This window comes from Crotalus tigris, unplaced genomic scaffold (assembly GCF_016545835.1).
Source record: "Crotalus tigris isolate CLP2741 ecotype Arizona unplaced genomic scaffold, ASM1654583v1 scf7180000018376.1261969, whole genome shotgun sequence".
In the NCBI taxonomy this organism is placed as follows: domain Eukaryota; kingdom Metazoa; phylum Chordata; class Lepidosauria; order Squamata; family Viperidae; genus Crotalus; species Crotalus tigris.
In genome coordinates this window covers 1,187,878-1,210,000 of record NW_024096972.1, presented here as the reverse complement: position 1 = coordinate 1,210,000, position 22,123 = coordinate 1,187,878, and the positions used below count along the sequence as shown (strand labels likewise).

Here is a 22,123-nt window from a genome sequence, read left to right as displayed (position 1 = left end):
GATTTTTTAAAATATATTTCCATTAGATCAGGCATGTCAAACTACCATCCCACGGGCCGGATGCGTCACATCAAAACCGTGCCCACCCCACTGCTGGCAATGGGGAAAAAGTCATGATACATCACACAACGTCACATGACGTCGCGAATTTGAACATGCCTGCATTAGACACTGGAATTGATTTAGTTTTTCTACTAATTTGAGGGGATTATGTTATTCACCTGCCAAGCTGCTCACCGATACCCTGATAAAAATGTAAAGGAGTCCCTGTGGATTTTACTCCGCTAGTCGTTGCTGACTATAGGGGCGGTGCTCATCTCTGTTTCAAGGCCATTAAGCCCGAATTGTCTGAAGATATTTCCGTAGTCATGTGGCCAGCATGATGTCATAGAGCACTGTGACCTTCCCACCAAAGTGGTACCTATTTCTCTATGCACATTAGTATGCTTCTGAACTGCTAGGTTGGCAGGAGCTGGAGCAAGGACAGGAGCTCACCCCATTGCATGGAGCTCAAGTCTCAAACCTGGGCTGTCAACTTTCCAGCTGACAAGCCCAGCACCTTAACCGCTGAGCCACTGCGCCAGGATTTTTCTATAGCTTGGTACCAAAGATTATAAAAGGAGTTCTGGAAAAAGGAGTTATCCTTTCTCAAATATCATGGGAAATTTTTTTATAGTTACATGATTACCTCTGGACTATGCAAACAGGGTGCTCCAAAATAACCTGATTGATGCTCTGAATTTTTTGACATATGCACAAATCTTTTGACAGGCAAAAAGACTGACAAAACGTGTAACATTGAAACTAACCTATCAGCATCACCTATACAGAGCTTGAAAACTAGGCTCTGCCAATTGGAGCCCCAATGAAAATGTGGCTAATGGACTGATATAAGATCCTACCCTGTGTACATCTTGCTCTCTTCCTTACCAATGACTTTTATTCAATTTTAATGCTAATATTATTTTAATATTTTAATGCTTTATTTTGGTTTTAATTGGTTGTAAGCCCCCTAAAATTTACTATTCATTGATGTTAATATCATTGATATTAATTTATCAATAATATATGAATATTCATTTGTATTAATAATCCCAGTAGCTTTCCAAATTTTTTTTAAAAATATTATGATTTGTTGCAGTCAGCCAGATGTTTAGATTGTATTTGGCAGATTTATCCACTACTGAGTCCTTCCCAAGGACCTGAGATAGGCAGATGTTGCTTTTTGATGATGTTACATCATCATAGGAAGTAAGCTGTTCTAAGTAAAAGCTGCCTTTTGCAATTGACTGATGGTGATTTTGTCAATGCCGATACTGTTCAGGTAGTACTCCAGATATTTTGGGATTGCACCCAAGATGCATATCACTATTGGTACCATCTTTGCTTTCTTTTGCCACAGATGTTCTACTCCTTTTTTGCAGGTCTTTGTATTTTGTTATTTTCTCCAGTTCTTTCTCTTCTGTTCAGCTGTCTCCGAGTGCTGCCTGGACATTTTTATTTTTTTTGTTTTATCAACAATTGTTAAATCTGGGATTTTATTTGGCAGTTGTTTGCCTGTTTGAATTCTAAAGTTCCAGAACACTTTACTGTAACTTCTTCATTTTCTATTATTTTGTCTGCTTTATGGTCATCCCAATTCTCTCTTGCAAACAAATGGTGTTTCTTGCAAATATTCCAATGCATCATTGTTCCTACTTTGTCATGCTGTTACTTTATCATCTTCTTGCAGCAGCTAACTTGGTATTTTCACTGTTTCTTCAGCTTCTTTGCAGAGGTAGCATTTGCTGTCCATTGCTGCCTTCCCAATTCTGGCAATGTATGCATAATTGTTCTTAAGGCTTGGACTTGTGAAAGCAGAATTAGCCCCTCCATCTCCTTCTTTAATTTTCTTGTTCTTAGTTATTGTGAAATCTTGTTATTTGCTTTTCCTGCTATTACTACTGTTTATTATCATTAACCCTGGAATGATAGTATATTATTTAAACACAAAGTTACAAGCAGTAAGAAAAGAAGGAAATTATGAGCAAGCACTAAAGTATTTGCAGTGAACATGCTATGCCACATTTAAATACTTTAGTAAGTAATATGAACTAGTTTTGATGGGCCATTATTATAAATGAACGGGTATTTACACTTACAGCCGAGGATCTCATGGTAGCCTGATAGAACGCAATTAATGTTGCTGGTTTCTGGGCAAGATCTGTTTAATTTGTACATATTTTCATTTTGTACTTTATATTTTAAATTTTATTTCCTATAGTAAGCCTTATTTTAATTGCGATGCTTCTGACACTAAACAAACAATGAATGAATGCCAGAGAATTAAATCAGTTGTAATGATGTGACTCTATCATGTGAACTTATTGTTTAATCTATTGTTTCCAAGTAGAGTCCTTTAACTAGCTTACAAATGATAATAGCAAAAAAAATCAAGGAAACGACAAATGCAACAAAACTACATAAAAAATTAACAACAGCAAGCAAAATAATTATGTGTGCTAATGCAACAATATCTTCAAAATAGATTTAAGAAAGTACTTGTTGGAATCTCCTTTTCATTATGAAATCCAAAATCTGGATGTTGCTAATTGTGGAAAAAGCAGTGGCAGGGGATCACAACACTAAAGCTAATTTATTTTTTACAGAAATGTATTTATTTATTTGTATTCATGAGGCTATCCAACTCTAACAAACTCTGGGTGGCATAGAATAAAAACAGCAATAAAATACAAATGAAAAAACCTCAAAATGTTTGGAAGAAAACAACCAATCTGAATTTTAAAATACCCAGGGCCCATCACTCTCTCTAATCTAAGGCCTGTGGGAAGAGCCATGTTTTCAAGGATTTTTTTTTTTTTAATGCAGTCAGGGCGGGAGTCCGATGAATCCCAGTGGGGAAATATTAAGGGAATTCAGCTTATTAAGAACTCTGCTTGTACATTGTTTTGAAACTATATGGAACTAAATATGCTGAGCTTTGTGTGTACATAAAAAGAAGCTGTGGAATATAGGGTGTGGTGGCTGATCTGTCTATATTCTTTATATTGCTTTCAAGTAATTGAGAGCTCTCTGTGAACCAAGTAATGTATGCAAAGTTCTAAATTCACTAGATACAAATTGCTTATTCAGAGACAGTCAGTTGGCACTGAGAAGGTCTGATAACATATTTCTTGTTTCTACTTCTCGCTAGGAAGTAGTTTTGGGTGGGAAACAATACATTACGCTCTTCCAAAACTGTGATAACCACAATCTAAGTGTTCACACATTCAGAACTATCCAATATCTCATGACTGAATTGCCTCTTAGAGTTCTCACGCTACTGGAGAAATGTCATTAATTGTAAGTTATTCTATATTCTTCATTTCTTCAATGTCTTGAAATCACAACCTACCCCAATAGTAATAAAAAGTACTATTTCCACTATGTGGGAAAACTCAGGATCATTCTCCCATTACACAGGTCCCAGAGATAGAGCTAAGATGTACTTGCTTGACTAGTAGAGATTACAAAGAAACATTTTTACATATATATGTAATTGGGGCTTTCACTATGGCTCCTGAAAGATAGTTGGGTAGATAACACAAAACAGGATATCAAGGTAGGTGAAGACAGAGTCAAAGTGTTAATTGCAGACCTGCTATTTTGATGAATGATTGCATAGCCACAAAGAAACAAGCATATTTCCCTCAGCAACATTCTAAAAATGAATAAGCTTTTATTGTGTTTGGGAGAAACAGCTTATAAACAAATTAGTCCAGAATTACAACAGCAATCTTACTGATGTTTTGCCTTGAGAATGCCTTAATGAGGCATTCTCTTGTTCAAACACAGCTTATGGAGGCAAAAAAGGAGGTAATTTGGTATAGTTCTTTTCTACATTCCATTCACACCAGTTGTTCTGTGCCAGGCAACTCAACAAACTTTTCACTACAATGAAGTAGGGTCCATTTTCATAATCGCTGCTCTAATGAGCATCCTAAGAAACTCCTTGGAGAAAGGAACCTACTGCAAATGTGTACACCTATATATTCCTATGAGTAACCTATGTGAGAAAACTGACCAATTTCACTACTTATTATGGTTTAACTTTGACTGCTAAACTGCATTTTGGGCCAATGGATGAACATATGAAGAATAGCTGCAGAAATTGGATTTATGTTAGTCTAGATAAAAGAAGGACTAGGGGTAACATGACAGCAGTATTCCAGTATTTGAGGGGCTGCCACAAAGAAGAGGGGGTCAGCTTATTTTCAAAAGCACCAGAAGGCAGGGCAAGAAACAATGGTTGGAAACTAATCAAGGAGAGCAGCAACGTGGAATTATGGAGAAACTTCCTAACAGTGAGGACAATTACTGGAAAAGCTTGCCTTCAGAAGCTGTGGGTGCTTCACCACTGAAGGTTTTCAAGAAGACATTGGACAAGCCTTTATATCATTGATTCCAAAGGAAGACCAGGATCTGTCCCAACCCAGAAATTACAGGCCTATATCTCTTTTAAATACAGATTATAAGATTTTTGCCAAGATATTGGCAAATAGATTAATGCAGCTTTTGAAACAATTGATTCATACTGACCAATCTGGATTTATAGTGGGAAGATATATGAAAAATAACGTAAGACAAATTGTTAATTTAATAGAGTATTTGGATAAGAACAACCAAATCCCTGCTGCTTTAATATTTATAGATGCTGAGAAAGCTTTTGATCAATTAGATTGGAAATTTTTATTGAAAGTTGTAGAGGAAATGAATTTTGGAGATATTTTTTTGTGTGCTCTCAAGGCCATATATCAGCAACAATCGGCACAAATTATAATTAATGGGGGATTAACAGACGTATTTAAAATAGGAAAAAGTACAAGACAGGGTTGTCCTTTATCCCCCTTGTTATTTGTATTAACAACGGAGATCTTACTTATTAAAATTTGAGATTCATCTAGATTAAAAGGAATAAAAATAAGCAAGATTGATTATAGGTTGAGAGCTTTTGCTAATGATTTGGTTGTGATGTTATCCCATCCTACAGATTCGGTCAAAGATTTGGTTGAAATTTTAGCACAGTATGGACAGGTCTCTGGTTTTAAGGTGAATAAGAATAAAACTAAAATATTATTGAAAAATACGTCTATGAAGGGGAAAAATTTTATAACTGAAGCAACAGGTTATGAAGTAGTCAATAAGGTTAAGTATTTAGGAGTATATATTACAACATCTAATGGAAAATTGTATAAGAATAATTATGAATGCTTATGGGTTAAAGTTCAAAAAGATTTAAATGATTGGCAAAAATTGCAACTATTGTTACTGGGGAGAATTTCAGTAGTAAAGATGAATGTTCTACCAAAGTTTCTTTTTTTGTTTCAGATGATACCTATTTTAAAAAAGGATGCTAATTTGGATGTGTGGCAGAAGGGTATCAATAAATTTATTTGGGGTGGGAAGAAATTCAGAGTAAAGTTTAAGATTTTACAAGACGCTCGAGAAAGAGGTGGACTTAAAGCACCTAATTTGAAATTATATTATGATGCAGCCACTTTAACTTTAGTAAGTGACTGGTTTAATTTAACAAATAAAAATATTCTTGCTCTTGAAGGTTGGGATTTATTATATGGTTGACATGCGTATTTAATTTTTGATAAGAAAGTAGATTGGGTTTTTAAGTCACATATTTTAAGAAATGCTTTACTTCGAGTATGGAAGAAGTATTATTGTAAATTAAATTATAAAATACCTATTTGGGGGATTCCAGGACAAGCAATTCAGGGGGTTTCTAAGGGGGTGAATTTTGATAATATTTCGTATAAAGAGTTACTTATTTGGCCGGGTACTGATTGGCAATTAAAGTCTTCAGATGTGCTAAGGCAAGAAAATATTTTACAATCATGGTTTCAATATTTGCAAATACTGGAGAGATGGACTTTAGATAAGAAAGTGGGAATTACTTTAGTAGATGAAAATTTGGTAATTCAGATTAAGGATCAGAAACATGCCCACATTAAAAGAATTTATAATGAGTTAATAAAATTGGATTCGGAATCAGAGTTGGTAAAAGATTGTATGATTAAATGGGCCCAGAACATTCAGGAACCGATTTCATTGGACTTATGGGAGGTAATTTGGATTAGAAATGTTAAATTTACGCAGGCTCAAAATTTGAGAGAAAATTTTTATAAAATGTTTTATAGATGGCATCTGGGTCCTAAAAAGTTGTCTTGTATGTACCCGAACCTGCAACCTAAATATTGGAGATGTGGTTGCTTGGATGCAACCTATTTTCATGTTTGGTGGACTTGTAAAAACATTAAAGCCTTCTGGATTATGATTTGGTGGAACATTCAAAAGGTTTTTAAAAGGAAGATTAAGTTTACTCCCCAGTTATTTCTTTTGGATATTTTTGTGGATTTTGATGTTAAAGAAACTATTTTAATGTTGAATTTAATAACAGCAGCAAGATTATTGGTGGGTCAATATTGGAAGAAGGATACTCTGCCTTCTTTAGAAGAATGGGTATTTAAGGTTTCTAATTTAGCAGAAATGGCCAAAATTTCTGCTTATTTAAAGGACCATTCACAAGAGAGATATTTCAATGTATGCAGAAGATGGATAGAATATGTTCAGAAGAAGTATGGAACTACAAAGCTTCATTTATTTTATGAGTAATGAATTTGTTTATACTTATGATGTTAAAGTTGAAGAGAGTTAAGGATTAGTATGATTTTGGTTATTGTATAATTAGTAAACTTAAATAGATTATGTTTAATATATTTGTATAATCCTGTACTTAGCTCTGAGAAGTCAGGGGTGAGGGGGGTGGGGGAGGGGGGTGGGGGAAGGATGGGTTGAACTTTTAGTAGTTCAGATAAGTAGAAATAATTTTTATTGTATATAATATTGAGGTTTCAATTTGGAGAGAGGAATTGCTCGGGCATTTCCCCTGGACCGCATCCAGAGTGAGAGGATAGAAGAAGGTGAGAAGTAAGTAGGAAGGTGGAGGAGAGGGGGTGAGGGAGAAAGAGAAAGAAGAGGGAAAGAGGTAAGTTGGTTAGAGGGTGGATGCGGTTGGGGGGGAAATGGGTAAGCAATACCGAAAATGGTCTGTATTAATTTGTTTTATTTTTTATCTGAAGTATTTTTAAGATTGTATTGTATTGCAAAATTGAAAATAAAAATTTTAAAAAAAAGAAGACATTGGAAAACCACTTGTCTGAAATTATATAGGGTCTCCTGCTTGAGCAGGGAGTTGGGCTAGACGACCTCCATGGTCCTTCCAGCTCTATTCTATTGATTGATTGATTGATTGAAGTCTGTGAAGGATTCTATGGAACAAGTACGGAGAGATGCTGCTCATAAAAACACAGCTCTATTAGCTATCGGGAGCAAGAAGCATAATTCTTCACATATTGTGGAACAAATACAGTAAATGAATATACCGTTTTCTCAATGTCATACTTTCCTTATATATGAATTAGTATTAATGGTCTCCATACCCCTTTCCTTCATGCCCTTTATGTGAATAATGTCTGCGAGCATATAAAGAGAGAAGTAGCTGCTAGGTAAACTTCCACTCTTAAAAATTACTCTTGGTGCTAGGGTATTGCTGCACCTTACTATGAATGTCTCTATCTGGGTTGAGAGTCTTGGCAATTTTTCCCCTTTCCTGAATCGAATATTACAGCTCGTAAGAATGAACAGATGCCCCTCCTTATAGCTCTCTTCTTCCCCCCCCACTCTTGCTTAAATTCATTTTCTCCATGATAAACAAAGCCATTAGTTTATCAAGTCTATCTCCAGATTTTAATGTGATGAGTCTAAGACATCTGTTAAACATCTTTAATGTTAGTTTAACAAGAACACATTCAACTGTATTCCCTGGCATTTTCTCCATTAAAACTAGACATGACAAGGATTCTTTCAGATAAACAGGGCAGTTAATGTGTCTGCCTCATGACTTTCCATTGGGGATGAAGGTTATTTTTTTTTTATGGGCATGTTCTGGGTCTCATTTATAAATGTATCTCATGACTGGAGGACTTTATCTTGGCCTACAATAGTCTGACAGCTGCACATGTTGCCAGATCGTATTTTTTTTTCTTTAATTAGTTTATCGGCCAAATAGTATTTCTAACTATAATCGGACTGCTTACATGTACCCTCACCCTCATGTTTCATCTATCAAGATTTCAGCATCAGTTTTAGACCCCCTGTTGATGTTTCTGGATCTGAGAGTATTAAGTCCCTTCATTAACCATCAGGGTTCTTGGAAGAAACACAGCAGCTGGGTAGAGCAACTAATGAGGAGAAGGTGAGAAAGACACACTTTGGTGCTTGCCAAGAGAGCAAGGACCCTGAGCTGGAAACACTGAGTTTAAAATGCAACATATGAATAAGTTACTATATCTGTAGTATCTGTAGTATTTGTGGATTTTGCCCATATTCACTACTTTGTTATTCGTTATTTATTGGCTTTGGGGAATGGGGGGGTAGAGTTGGTTCACATACTAATGGTGAAGAAAACTGCTTCTATTAACAATATGAATACCACAACTGAGCTCAAAATTTATGTGGCTAAGTGAAACATTTGTTAAGTGAATTTTGTCCCATTTTATGACGTTTCTTGCCACAATTGTTAAGTGAATTATTGCAGTTGTTAAGTTGCTTCCCCATTGACTTTGCTTATCAGAAGGTCCCAAAGGGGATCACATGACCCCGGGACACTGTGACCATCATAAATATGAGTCATTTACCAAGCATCTAAATTTTGATCATGTGACCGCAGGGATGATTCAATGGTTGTAAGTGTGAAAAACAGTCATAAATCACTTTTTTCAGTGTAATTTTGAACAGTCACTGTTGTAGGTCAAGGACTATCTGTAGTCAGTTTTCAAGTTAAAGTTCAACTCATTGGGGCATAAATATAAGAATCATCACTGGTCGTCATTTGGAACATTAGAGTATGGTATATTTAAAGAAAGTAGAAAGCTATGGTTATTTTCAGCCAAGCCACTCAAATGGAACTGGGGTGCAAATAGTGCTTTGGTGGTACCTCAAAGGCAGAGTGGAAAACAACTCCTGAAGCAGGCGGGTAATTAGCAAGGGATGAAAGGCAAGCTTCTCTTTGAGGAGCCATTGTATTCAGTATTCCCAGGTGGAAAGGGAAGTGAGAGCAGGTATAAGGAGTTCTGAAAGTCCCCAAAGGTAGCATTGTATCAGGGCCACTTCTCCTATCTTTCATGTGCAAAGGTCTCCATGTTCTCTAGAGCTGGGGTCCCCAACCCCAGGTCCATGGCCAAAACTGGGTGGCGGCATAGCTTCAAATGGGACCATGCAAACAAGCAAAGTCCCATCCGCAGGATGCAGGTAGCACACAAAACCACAGCCCCTCTGGTCTGCAGAAAAACCTCTCTCCATGGAACTGGTCCCTGGTGTCCAAAAGGTTGGGGGTCCACTGCTCTAGGGCTATCACCAATATTGGCTAGCCACCTTATAAGATCCTATTCCAAAGAAAAGCGAGCAGCATCTAGTTTTATGAAATATCTTTTACCTCAGTATTTTTCACAGAATGGGGTTTTTTTTTTACTCACATGCGACTGCTGGGAGGGATTTTACGCCCATCGCGGAACCACGTGACCTGTGGACGAGGGAAACTGGCAATGCGGGGAGCACGGATGACGGCGGCTTCACCATGTGAGACGCTCTGCTGCTTCTCTTTCTCTTCAAAGCTTCCCATGTCTGAGCCAGATGCGGGTTAAGAGAGTGGAGAGAGAAACAGCAATAAATAAATACGAATTACCAAGATACAATATAGTCAGATCTACTGCCCTAAAGTATGTGTGCATGTGGGTACCTTCATGCTATCCACCTTGGTAAAGGAACTAAGATGAAGTGGAAAATAATAGTGTTGTAATGTTGTAATAATAATATTAATGTTGTAAGCTACCTAGAGTCTTCTTATGCCAAAATGTGCAGCAAACAAATTTAATAAATAAACAAACAAACAAAGAATGAATGAATAAATAGATAAATAAATAAGAAATGGCATTTGCCAGTTTAAGAACACTTTAGATTCTACCTGTTCTACCTTTCACATTTTGAGCATGCAGGCATTCTTGGTGACTCAGTGGTTAGAATGCAGCATTGCAAGCTAACTGCCCACAGCCAGGAGTTCAACCCTGACAAGCTCAAGTTTGACTCAGCCTTCCATCCTTCCAAAGTCAGTAAAATCAGGACCCAGATTGTTGGGCGAAATATACTGACATTGTAAACTGCCCAAAGAGAGCTGTAAAGTCCTATGGGGCAGTATATAAGGACTATTGCTATTGCTATTTATATATGCATTCATTCAACCATCTCCAGTTATGGGATTAGGATAGGACAGGGTAAGAATGTAGGAGCCATAAGGCAAGGTAAGAATAGGCAATGATTCACTGTGGGAAGACCTAAATCATGCACAAATTATGTCCAGCAATTCTGAATGCAGCTGATCATCACTATCTAGCAGTTTATTCATAAATGATATTGTTGTTTTTGCTGTTGTTCTCTGCCTGAAACCATGGAAGAGAAGAGCTCATCCATGCATCCTGATAGGTCACAACTGTATTAAGTTACTCAATGAAGTTTACATCTCACCATCTGTCACTCTTTGGACCTTCAGTTTTATCATGATTATTCTCAGAGAACTAGGGCCACTGAGTAGATGCAATAATGTTGTTGGAATAATTATACCCAACATTTTCAGCTTTTGGACTGGGGTGGTGGCGGTGGCTTGTTTCTTTTACATAAAATAGATGTGAAACTCTGTTCAAAAGCTTAATTAAACTGTGTTTGAATTGTTTAAAAAAGAGCAAAGCTTTGGGAGGCAAAACAATGTTTCTCATAGGGCTGCATGCAGCTTCTGGGCTGCCAATTACCCACCCAATTCCAGGCAAGAACATACCAGAATCTGCCCTTTTGTATTCTTTTAGGAAAGGGACAAAAGTGGCTAAAAACCCTAAAGTTCCAATTTTTCACAGCTAACAAAACCCAAAGACCCAGGTCATTCCTAGCCTTGGAACCCTGATAGATTGCTCAGCTTTTTTTTTTACACAAAGCAAGTGGCTTTGTGTAGTATTTTGATTGGGGCAATGGATTGCTAAGTGTCAGAATGCCCATGTCATGTACAAGGTATGAAAGGGTATCCATATAAATTACAGTTTTCTCTTTGCAAAATATACAGGAGTAATATGACAGGACCATTCTTAGTCACTGCATGTGTGTTCTTTGAAAGGTGGCAATTTATATATGTGAATGAGCACCCTTCACAACTGACACAATAAAACATGCCTTCTATAGCTTCTTGGGGAAAAAAAAAATGTATTGCAATAATTGGCCAAAAGCTGCAGTGGGGGAGCAAACTTCTTTAAAACGCAGTTATTAAGGTGCCTCTCCAGATACTTTAGAGCAAAAGCCACACAAATGAATGTTTCACATGCTTTACACTGGCACTGACCTGTGGTTAACAATCTCTTTCACACACAGACCTAGCAAACAAAGCTTTGTTCTTCCACATTCAGAGCATTCTCCTCTACTGCTGGTAGATATTTGTTGTGAATCGTACCTCTTGTATGCCCATTCTCACTGACCCCTAAAAATGGCCAAATTGCTTTCAGACATGGGTATCTACAGTGGGGAGCCTTTCTTCTCCTCCTCGCACAATGTAAACTGCAACCTTGTCGCTGAAGAGATGGAGGTCAGGGCCTCCTCATGGCGCAGCTGTTTGTGGGTAGGAAATTTATAGCACCTTTAATAATAATAGTACTAATGGCAAAATGGGAGGTGGGGGGTGGGGGAGACATTTTATTGACTTGATTTAATTGCTGTAATTAAAAACGTGTAAAGAATCTCTTTTTAATGACTTGGCCATTAGCAGCATCCACAGCTGCCTGATTAATTTCCTATTAGCTGCCTGATTTGCCATCAACCTTTGGAGAAGGGGCTGCTTTGGGGAGGGGAAAATGGCAAAATGGCAAAGTGGAACAACAGAACGGGATTTTTAAGGCAGGCTCCCCTCACCCCAGGTCCTTGCTTGGGTGAGGCTCCAGGAACACTAGCTCTTTTTAATGTTTGTAACACTTTTCCCTAGTTTGTGGAAACTGATTTATGAACTTAAGGTTAGGAGATGCTCACAGAGCTGCTTTTCCCCAATCTTTTGACAGCAATTATTTCCTTTTCCCAATTGCAGGAAGGGGAAAAAGATACTTCTCCCTGACAGAAAGGCAAAGAGTCCTGAAAACTGGCACACTAAATCTTGAGTCTTTGCAGCACATTTCCAAACTAAAAGCCACAAGATGCCCTTTCCCCCCCACCCCCAGCCAACACTTTCCACCGGTTCTCTTTATTTTAATTTTCTTTTGCGGCAGAGATCATTGGCTCATAGATCTTCATTTGAAGAACGCTGATGAAGCACTAAGTCCAGTTAGGGTGATTCCCAATTTGGGACTACATCTAGTAAGGAACATCAGAGGGAAGTTAAGGAGGTATCTTTGGAGATATCAACTTCAGGCTTCACACACATTCAACTTCATTATGAAGCTTGAAGCTGTGGCAGAACAGCCCTTAAAAAACAAAACCACATGCACCAGAGAGATAGTAGCCTTTTCTTCAATCAACTTCTTATAGCTGCAAGTAACTAAGTACACAAAGGAGAGTAAATGCCACAATAAGGAAATTGATTCTGCCATTCCATATCTGTAGCATAACAGTGCAGCAGCAACTCACTATGATAGAGGAATACATTGTCAGAAGATGGCAGGCTTTGGTTCTTTATCTTCTTAATACTGAAGTGTATCAATGAATGTTAATTCCTCATACATTAGTTCTGCCTTTTTTTTCTGATTCAGAATCCTCCTGATACCTTACTGGAACTCTAACTCAGGATTTTGAATTGCTAGCAACATAAACTCTTGCAGATACAGGCCAAAAAAAATGACAGAGGGGTAACCAGGACAGAAAAAAGAGGAGGAAACAAGATAGAAGTAACGTCACTGTGATGTCACTGCCATAGCAAGAATGGAATTCTTAGCAGTATTTTTATCAGTTGGGAAGCTCTCCTGCATCTGATCTTTCACTAATGCCTAGTCCTCTCAGGAGATATTATTTTGCTAGACGTAATTGCATGATATCCCTCTTTGCACAGGGGCACAGCTGGGCTCTATTGCATAAGAACATAGAAAGTCTCAGAGGCCCGCAAACAACTAAGCCTGAAGCTTGAATTAAAATGCCCATTCTGTTTTCATTGTTGCTTTCTTGAATTTTCTTCTTCTGCCTCAGCAAGTCTTCATCTCTGAGCTTCTAAGGCCCTCAGACTATGTTGATTTGACAGATACTGCCAGTCCAAGCCTTTTGCTGTAAAAAGGCGGCTTCTCATACTGAGGTTTCCCCGAAAATAAGACCTGATCTTTTTTTTTTTGCCTCCAAAAGATGCACCAGGTCTTATTTTGGGGTGAGTGGATGTCTTTTCCACTTACCCAGCCCACCCACTTCTTCTGTGGCCGAAGGAGCAGCTTCATTCTTCAACCGAGAATGGAGCTCCGGCCTGCATTTTGCCATCAAAGGCCTTTCTACAAGACTTCTGCAGCCAGGAAACGAGCTATGGATTGAATCTATAACTCGGTTCTCGGCTGATTTTATTTTGGGGGTAGGGCTTATATTAGGCCCACCGTCAAAAATCAAGTTAGGGCTTATTTTGGGGGTAAGTCTTACTTTCGGGAAAACACGGTATAGCCTGATGCCATGCTTTCCTTGAATGCCTACCTAAGACCAGCTAAGCTACCTTATTGCCTCAAGAAAAAGAAAACCATGAACACAGCTGTAATTTTTTTTGTATATTTTTGACTCAGTCTTGATTCCTGGTGTATTGTATGGACAGGTCTCTACAGTTTTCTTGGCAACATTTTTGAAAGGGCTAAATAAAGTGAGTGGCCCCACATTATCCAGATGGTGTTGTGCTAAGATAAGATTAGAACTTAGAGTCTCCCAGTTTCTAGAGTGATGCCTTTACCACCTCACCAGCTAGGCTTTCCATAACAAATCTGACAAACTAAAAGTTGCTGGCCTTTTAGAATAAAAGGGAAAATCAACAAAATCAACTGCCTAAAATGTTTCCTTTGCTCTGCGTAATATTAGGACTAGTTTTGACCCTTTGAAAACTTAAGATTATTAAGCTATGAAAGTAAGTAAATGTAGAACTACCCCCTGTACAGTCCTCCATCCCCCAAGTTATTTATGAACAGAAGTTCCATTGTGCTGAGAAAAATTAGGGTGGGAGTTCCCCCCCTTTGCTCCCCACAACTGAATGCTGTATTACATCTGCTTCTTGAATGTTACACTGCACCTGCTTCTTCTAAGGAGAAATTTCCTGACCATGAAAACAAGCAGTGGAATACCTTGCCTTCAGAAGTTGTGGGTGTTTGATCACAGGGTGTTTTTAAGAAGAGATTGTACAACCACTTGTCTGAAATGGTACAGAGTCTCCAGCAGGGGGTTGGACTAAAAGACCTCTAAGGTCCCTTCCAATTCTGTTATTCTGTTATTCCTAGTTCAAGGATTGTGATCCTTCGTATACAGCTGGACTCCAACTCCAATCATTCTTCATCATTAGCTGTACTAGGGGGTGCTGAGAGCTGTAATTCAGCAATATGCGGATGCCTTATAGGTTACTCACACAAGTCATATCTAAGATTTCTGGTGTAGCTAGATTAAACCAGCCCTTTCCAAACTGTTGCTCAGTAGATATGTTGCCATTCAATTCCTCATATTTTGCTTGAGATTTTTGGAAACTTGCAGGAGGCTGCTAGAAATCCTGAACCTACAATCCCAGAAGAGTCCCTTTTAGGATGTAAGATAGTAAGTTGGCTGTGTGTGTGTGTGTGTGTTGCAGAGCTAACATATCTAGATACCTAGGTTACCGGTAGTCCTCGACTTACAATCACTTAGTGACTATTCAAAGTTACCAAGACACTCAAAAAAAGTGACATGACTGTTTTTCATACTTACGGCTGTTATAGCATCCCCATGGTCATATAATCAAAAATTCAGGTGCTTGACAACTGATTCATATTTATGATGGTTGTCATGTCCCAGGATCATGTGATCCCCTTTTGCGATCTTCTGACAAACAAAGTGAATGTGGAACCCAGATTCACTTAACAACCGTGTTACTAACTTAACAATTGCAGTGATTCACTTAACTGTGGCAAGAAAAGTCATAAAATGGGGCAAAACTCACTTAACAAATGTCTTGCTTAGCAACAGAAATTTTGGGCTTAATTGTGGTCGTAAAATGAGGACTACCTATATCAGAAGGCTGTGTTAAGACTTATAAATATTCCTTTATTCTGAAGTGTGGTCCTCCAAATTACTTCTTATTCCAGATAAAATCCCTCCCCCCTTACTTCCAGAGAGTATACTCTGCAGTGGCAAAGTGTAAGATCCCCCAGTTAATTGCCATAGGTGCCAGCAACCTAATCCAGATTCTGCTGCTGGCTGAAGCTTGGTCATTAATGTTTCAGCCTTCTTCCCTGCATGTTGGAGAGACTAGATCTGATTTATATGGGCAGCTTATCCCTGCGACAGGCAATGGTGTTGTAATTGTTATAAATGCTGTTTGCTTTCCCTGCCTTCCAGAAAGCGTTGTGGTGGAGAAAGGCTTGCTTTTGTTAAAAACTGTCCGAAGGATTTAATATTTCAACAAAAGAGCTTCTCAAACTGGATTTCCACAAACTTTAATGAAATGTGTTGTAACAGCGTTTCTCAACCTGGGCAACTTGACGATGTGTGGACTTCAACCCCTAGAATTCCCCAGACAGCCATTATCCACACATCGTCAAGTTGACCAGGTTGTTATAATGCTAACCTATCCCTTAATCTGCTGACTGTTTCCCACAGCTATTTCAGCCCCTTTATGCTCTCTTAGCCATCCATCTTCTGATGACCCTCAAACCCCCAAAAGCTTTCTTCCTCACAGTAATCTTAAGGGACCAAAAGTAAAAACTATTATGTGAAAATTGAAAAATTCAGGTCTCACTTGCCATTGAAATTTTGCAAATAATGATGTGCAATCTGAAAGAGCTTTAAAAAGAGAAGCAACAAATGAAAAAAACCAGACATTTGAGTGTAATCTCTCAGCATGGAAGAAGCAGACATTGCCTTTGCGATTTGAGGTTTTATGATTTGGCACAGCTATCAAAGGTCAGCTTATTGTTGACAGAGGATTAATAAATTGTGATAAAGCCTGGAAGGTGACTTCTAATATACACAGCCAAAGAATTCCCTTTCATGATTCCGATATCTAAAATTTTGCAGTTGACTGAGCGATGTCCTTTAAAAGTTCCTCTAATCTCGATCTGAAAAAGGTGAAAGAAGTCCTGGGTTGATGGTGTTCTTTTCATATAGTTCATAACTCACACTGTTAAGAAAGAGCTTTTCTGTTAATTTCAGTTTGCCTACTTTTCTCTTCCAGTTGTTGATGCAAATTCCATTTTGCAGGGCTCAATTGAGCCCCCAATAATTTCTTACTTAACTTTGCTTATTAAGGATCATCCAAACTTTGCTTAATTGTTAAAACCTGACTGTTCTATCAGTGACCAAGGATAAATTCTGGTTGATTTTTTAAAAAATAAGAAATCTTAAAGGTACCATAAAGTATCATGGCCATCTTACCTAATTTATTGTTGAAATTAGCAAAATTTCCTGACTTTGATGGAGAAGACAACATATAGTGCAGAAAAGGGGCTGTTTGCAGTCAGAAGGAAATCCACAGCAATCTCGTGATTAACTTGGCAAGTGACTGCATTTCTAAGCTGTCCAAAGGTTCATAGTATAAAATAACAAAATACATGAATGTAATAATAAAAGGCAAACCCCTAAGTCGGGAACACAAATTGCAGTTGAAGAGATCCCTTTATCCTGCATTGTCTTAGGAATGGTTCTTTTGTGTTTTCAGGCTCACAGAATCAAAGTCCTTGTTTAACTAATCAACTATAACTTCCTTTGGTATTCTGTGACATGCTCTTTCATACCGCTTTGCCCCTTAGTTAATTTTCTCCTTTTTGCTTGAAGTATTCCTTCCACTCTGGAGAGGTCTTCCATAACGTGCAATGCACCTTTTAAGCCTTTTAAAATCCTAATCTCATTATCCCATTTTTAACAAGTGGTCCAAACATTAATTCAGGCAACATGACAATCTTGGCTGCCCTTTTGACTCGTAAGCTGTCTTTGTTATAGAAGGATGCCTTTTGCATTCTTAAACCATTGGAGGAATAGGATTCATCAGCACTTACATGCCACTTGTACTTCAGTCTGTCTTTGCAGCAGGGCCCCCATGCGATTGCGCACAATGCAGCGGTAGAAGCCGGCATGTGTTCGGTCTAGGGATGTGATCATGTACCTTAATAAAAAGAGAAGAACATGGGAGAGAATGAGAGAGGGGGAGGAAAAAGGGAGATGATGAACAGTATACTACATATATGTATATATATGTAGGGATGTGGGTCTATACATATGTTGTTCATGGTATGTTTAGGTGTGTGTCATGTATATGTTTCACTTTGAGAGCGGGCAACTAAATTTCATTTTTGATGTGTGCCATTGTGCCCACAGTATAAAAATGACAATAAAGGTTATCTTATCTTATCTTATCTTATCTTATCTTATCTTATCTTATCTTATCTTATCTTATCTTATCTTACCTTACCTTACCTTACCTTACCTTATCTTATCTTACCAAGAGATACATAGCCAAGCCAACTATAATCTTACACATTTCGATAGGCTACAGCAACTCTCTTTTGTCTCTGTTGTGACAGCATGGCCTACTTTCCCATACACTTTTATTATTTACTTGCCATTTTCACTTATTACATTAATTATAAAAAATCATTTAAAATTCTGCTGCTAGAACAAAAAAAAAATCACAAAGGGGTCAAAGAATACAGTGTGTAAGATCTGTTTTCATCTGCTGCAAACTTGACTTTTTTTTGGATAATTCACATTTTTATTTGGGATAATGCAAGCTTCCTTTGCAATTAAAGGAGGAAAGTCACTTGGGAGTTCTGAGCTACTGTAGGATCAACATGTAGAAGACAATTCCATTTTCTACTTTCTGATTCCAGGGAGGGTATGAAACTCTTGAGTAGCTGTCTGAAGGCAGTCTAGGGATGGATGGATGGTAAGGTGGGAAGTGGGAGAAGAAGCAAAAATTTATCCAGGCAAGATTGTGGGTGGGAAAAGTTTGGATATGGGATTCAAGTGATCTTTGATAAGATTACACGATCAACTCTGTATTTTATATAAGTTTCTTAATTCGGTGTTGCATGGGTAAGCATAATTTAGCAGCTGTCTTTACCAGCTAGGTTGGTCCATCTTCTCTATCCCTATCTGGAGAAAAAAGAACTACATTTCAGCAATGTATACAGTGTTTGTCACATACAAAGAGGCTATCTTTGAAAATGTTTCAGACATTTTAATTAAGGTAAAATGTGGCCTCTTACATCTTGGATGAAGCTAAAGGGATGAATCAGTTTTGTACCAGACTCCCCAATTGTCAGAATATTTCCAGATCCAATTTCAAAGAAGGAACCTGTGCTTGGATGCTTTGAGGCTCAACCTCATGAACTTTCTGATGTGATATCTGTTGAGTTGCTACTGAGGCTTGTAAAGCTGACAAGCAACAGCAAAGAGCCTTTCTAATGGTCCTATACAAGGGAAAAATAATAGATTCCAGCGGGTGGCTGTCTTTAACAAGGTTTTGTAATCCCCGTTTTTGCTACTTTCATTTGGTTTTTAACTACTTTGTGTTTTATATACCTTTGTATTTATCTTTTCAAATTGGATCGCTTGAAAAGGTTCACACTAACCTTTGTTGGAAACTGGTGTTGAATTTTATGAATAGGTTATATGGATACGGAATTGTATGTTTTATTTTGTAAGCTGTGTTGTACAAATTGCAGTTAGGTTGCAAGGTACCTAATATATAAATTGGACAAATATATTTCCTGGGATAAGAAGATTCTGATCCCTGAGAAAGAAGCTGACCATTTTCCTTCAGATTGGATTATCCCATAGTATTTACACTGAAGGGAAAGGGAGGGAGGGAGGGAGGGAGGGAGGAAGTTTATAATCTCTTATAATCACTGTACACTATTACAGGTCTACCTAATATAATATCCCTATATCTATATAACGTTATCCTAGTATTAATTCAGACTGGGTAACAGAATCATTCTGAAGCAGCTAAACTCTAGGTGAGAAAATGATCTTTCATGCAGAATTATATTAAACTGACTAGTATTGTCATAGTGCTTTGTTGCATCACTCTGAAGTAGCTTTATACCAATGGGCAATTATTTGGGGCAATTTTCACCCACCTTTACCTTTGATTTTTCAAATTCAAATACCCTATCAGGCCAATTGCCTGTGTGATTATTTTTTGAATTCTGTGAAATTGTAATGATGAGCTCTACAACTCTTCCCCTCTTCCCCTTTCAAGCATTTCTCATCAAAGTAAGAGAAGATGGAAATGTAAAACAAAGAATTTAGGCTTCTTTTTGGAATATCAATGGTAGGAAAGGAATATATAGCTTGTTCAAATACTAATGTTACACAAATCATTTTCTACTAGAAATACTTCTGAATCTTTATTTCTAGCCCCTGAACTTCAGAGTTAGCAAGTTCTACGACATATTGCAATTAAATATATAGAGACAGTTTTCTAAGTAATTGACAGTAGGATGGACAAGATACATATTACACATAAGAACCCAGAGTTGGAAAACTTGAAGAATAAATATGAAAATGTATGAACATGCTGATGAAAAATTAATAAGGGAAACATTATAAATTTGGGGTACTTTATGGGGGGCAACCAGCAAAGAGTCTTCTTGAATTTGTATTTCTAGTTTAAGCCATCTGAAAAGAAAGAGCTAGTCTTTAGCAATAATTCATATTATTTCCTTGCAGCAATGAGAGAAATCAGAAGATGGAAACTCAGAGGAAATAAGTTAAAAGAATCTACATGGCTCTCAACCCCCACATCCTCAAATTTAATCAAGTGCTGAAAAATGCCAGAGGCTCCTTTGATACGAGTTTGTTTGTTCTTTTCAATACACAATTTAAATTAAAGTTTAATAATGAGAGGTGATTATCTAATGATTGCCTCGAAGTCTAGAGACGCTTCTCCTCCTCCATGTACGCAGTGCTGCCGTTTGCTTTCAGAAAGCAGTAAAAAAAAAAAATCTCAAACTGTGAATAAGGAGGGCAAATCCCATAATCCAACAGAGCCAGGCAGACTGAGTGTCTGCCTTACTGATGTTAGCAAGGAGGCTGCCCACATGGTGACTGCACATTTGGAAGCTTTGAAGTTCAGAAAATCTTGCTTCAAGGCACCAAGGTGACAGCTAATGGTTTAGGTTGCTATGGATAAGAATATGCAAGAGGCACTTACAGCTGTTGCCTCTGTCCAGAAGTGCCCTTGTTTGAAATGTCACAAGTAGCCTGCTAGACCAAGATAATGTTGTTTAAAGTAATGGGCTCATATGCGCTCAAACCATTGTTACTCTTTCCATTGGGATATAACCACAACTATTCTTCGTCAAAGACTGGGTTGCCATGGATCTTCTATACAAGTTCATCATCTCGTTAGTCTTAAGTTCAGCCACAGCCACAAACAGAATGCAAGGATCATATATTTCCTTTCTCATTAACAAGAGAATGGGATATCCTTTCCTGAAGTGATATAAAGAAGAAATTAATTTAGGGAATAAATGACACAAAGAGTAAGCATTGTGGGCAGTATGTTGGCTCCTATGACTGAGCGGAATCGGATGTCTGCTCTAAGTAAGGACTTTTATTTCTCATCAAGGGGCGTGGGTGGGCAGATAGTCTATAGCAGGGATCTCCAAACTTGGCAACTTTAAGACTTGTGGACTTTAACTCCCAGAATTCCTTAATCAGTATAGCTTCTGGGAGTCAGTATAGAATTCTGGGAGTTGAAGTCCACAGGTCTTAAGAGACTGGTCTATAGCCATCTTTCTATCCTGACACTGAATTCTCTATTTGTACCTCCTAATATTACTCAATACTACCAGTACTATACTTGGCTGTAGAATTTCAAATCAGAATTTAAATAATTTCTCTGTTACTTCATTCCAAAATATGTGTTTTATGAAATTTAACTTAAAAACTTCTTTATGTTTATGTTATGCATTTCATCCCCTGACAAGTGGTTGTTTTGTTTTGTTTTGTTTTATGGTGCTTACATTTTCCTCAGTAAGGTTTTGGGAAGTGGTTTGCCATTGCCTTGTTTGTAGGGCTGAGAGAGAGCAGCTGGCCCAAGATCACGAAGCTGGCTACATGCCTGAGGCAGTATTAGAACTCACAGCCTCCTAATTTCTACCCTGGTATCTTCAAAGCACCATACAAAACTGTCTCCCTCAAAAAAGAAAACCATCCTCTGTTCTTTATTTTTTTTCTTTCATGTATTGGAACGAATAGCTACATTTTAAAAAGTCTTTGTGCTCAAACTAGCCAATTTATTCTTCTTCTTTCATGAAAGTAAATAGTAACTTCTTGGTTTCTAAAAATTATAATTTATTGTTATCTCCAAATCAGTAAATAGCAGTAAATAACTAAATAACCATTTTTTTTAAAAAAAATGACAGGTTCTGCTTCTACGTGTTGGTCATAATTCACAAATGTACTTCTAATCTTGCACTACAATTTTATTTCTATATTTTAGATCATTTCTATTCCACCCCAGTCATATAACTCTAGGCTGCTTCCTATACATAAAAAACAATTTTAAAAAACTGCAGTAAAATAATACAGCCAAGAAAAATGCAATAGAAGTACCCTTAATATCTTAAGATGCAAAAGTCCAGTGAAATAGTATTTATTTACTTGATAAAAAGGATTATCTTTACCTTGGGGGGGGGGCAGGGTATACCACCACACTGGTGGAGAAACAGAAAAGGCATATTTTCTGACACCCCCCCCCCTTCAGCTCTACAGAGGTGGAGAGGTGATCAGACAGCATACTTTGCTGACTCAAATTTGTAGGGGAGACAGATTCTATTTGAAGCAGACAGTC

The 22,123-nt window shown here is 37.7% G+C and overlaps 1 protein-coding gene across 4 annotated transcripts in view; it reads right to left on the bottom strand.

The window, feature by feature from the left end:
- Positions 1-22,123, bottom strand: part of SDK2 (sidekick cell adhesion molecule 2) — a 392,527-nt gene that overhangs the window by 48,166 nt on the left and 322,238 nt on the right. For all 4 annotated transcript variants that reach the window (XM_039351954.1, XM_039351956.1, XM_039351955.1 and 1 more), the window contains exons 3-4: positions 17,319-17,425; positions 9,585-9,732 (exon numbers count right to left, since the gene is read on the bottom strand). In XM_039351954.1, the coding sequence (XP_039207888.1) occupies positions 9,585-9,732; positions 17,319-17,425 (255 nt within the window). The remainder of the gene's footprint in view (positions 1-9,584; positions 9,733-17,318; positions 17,426-22,123) is intronic.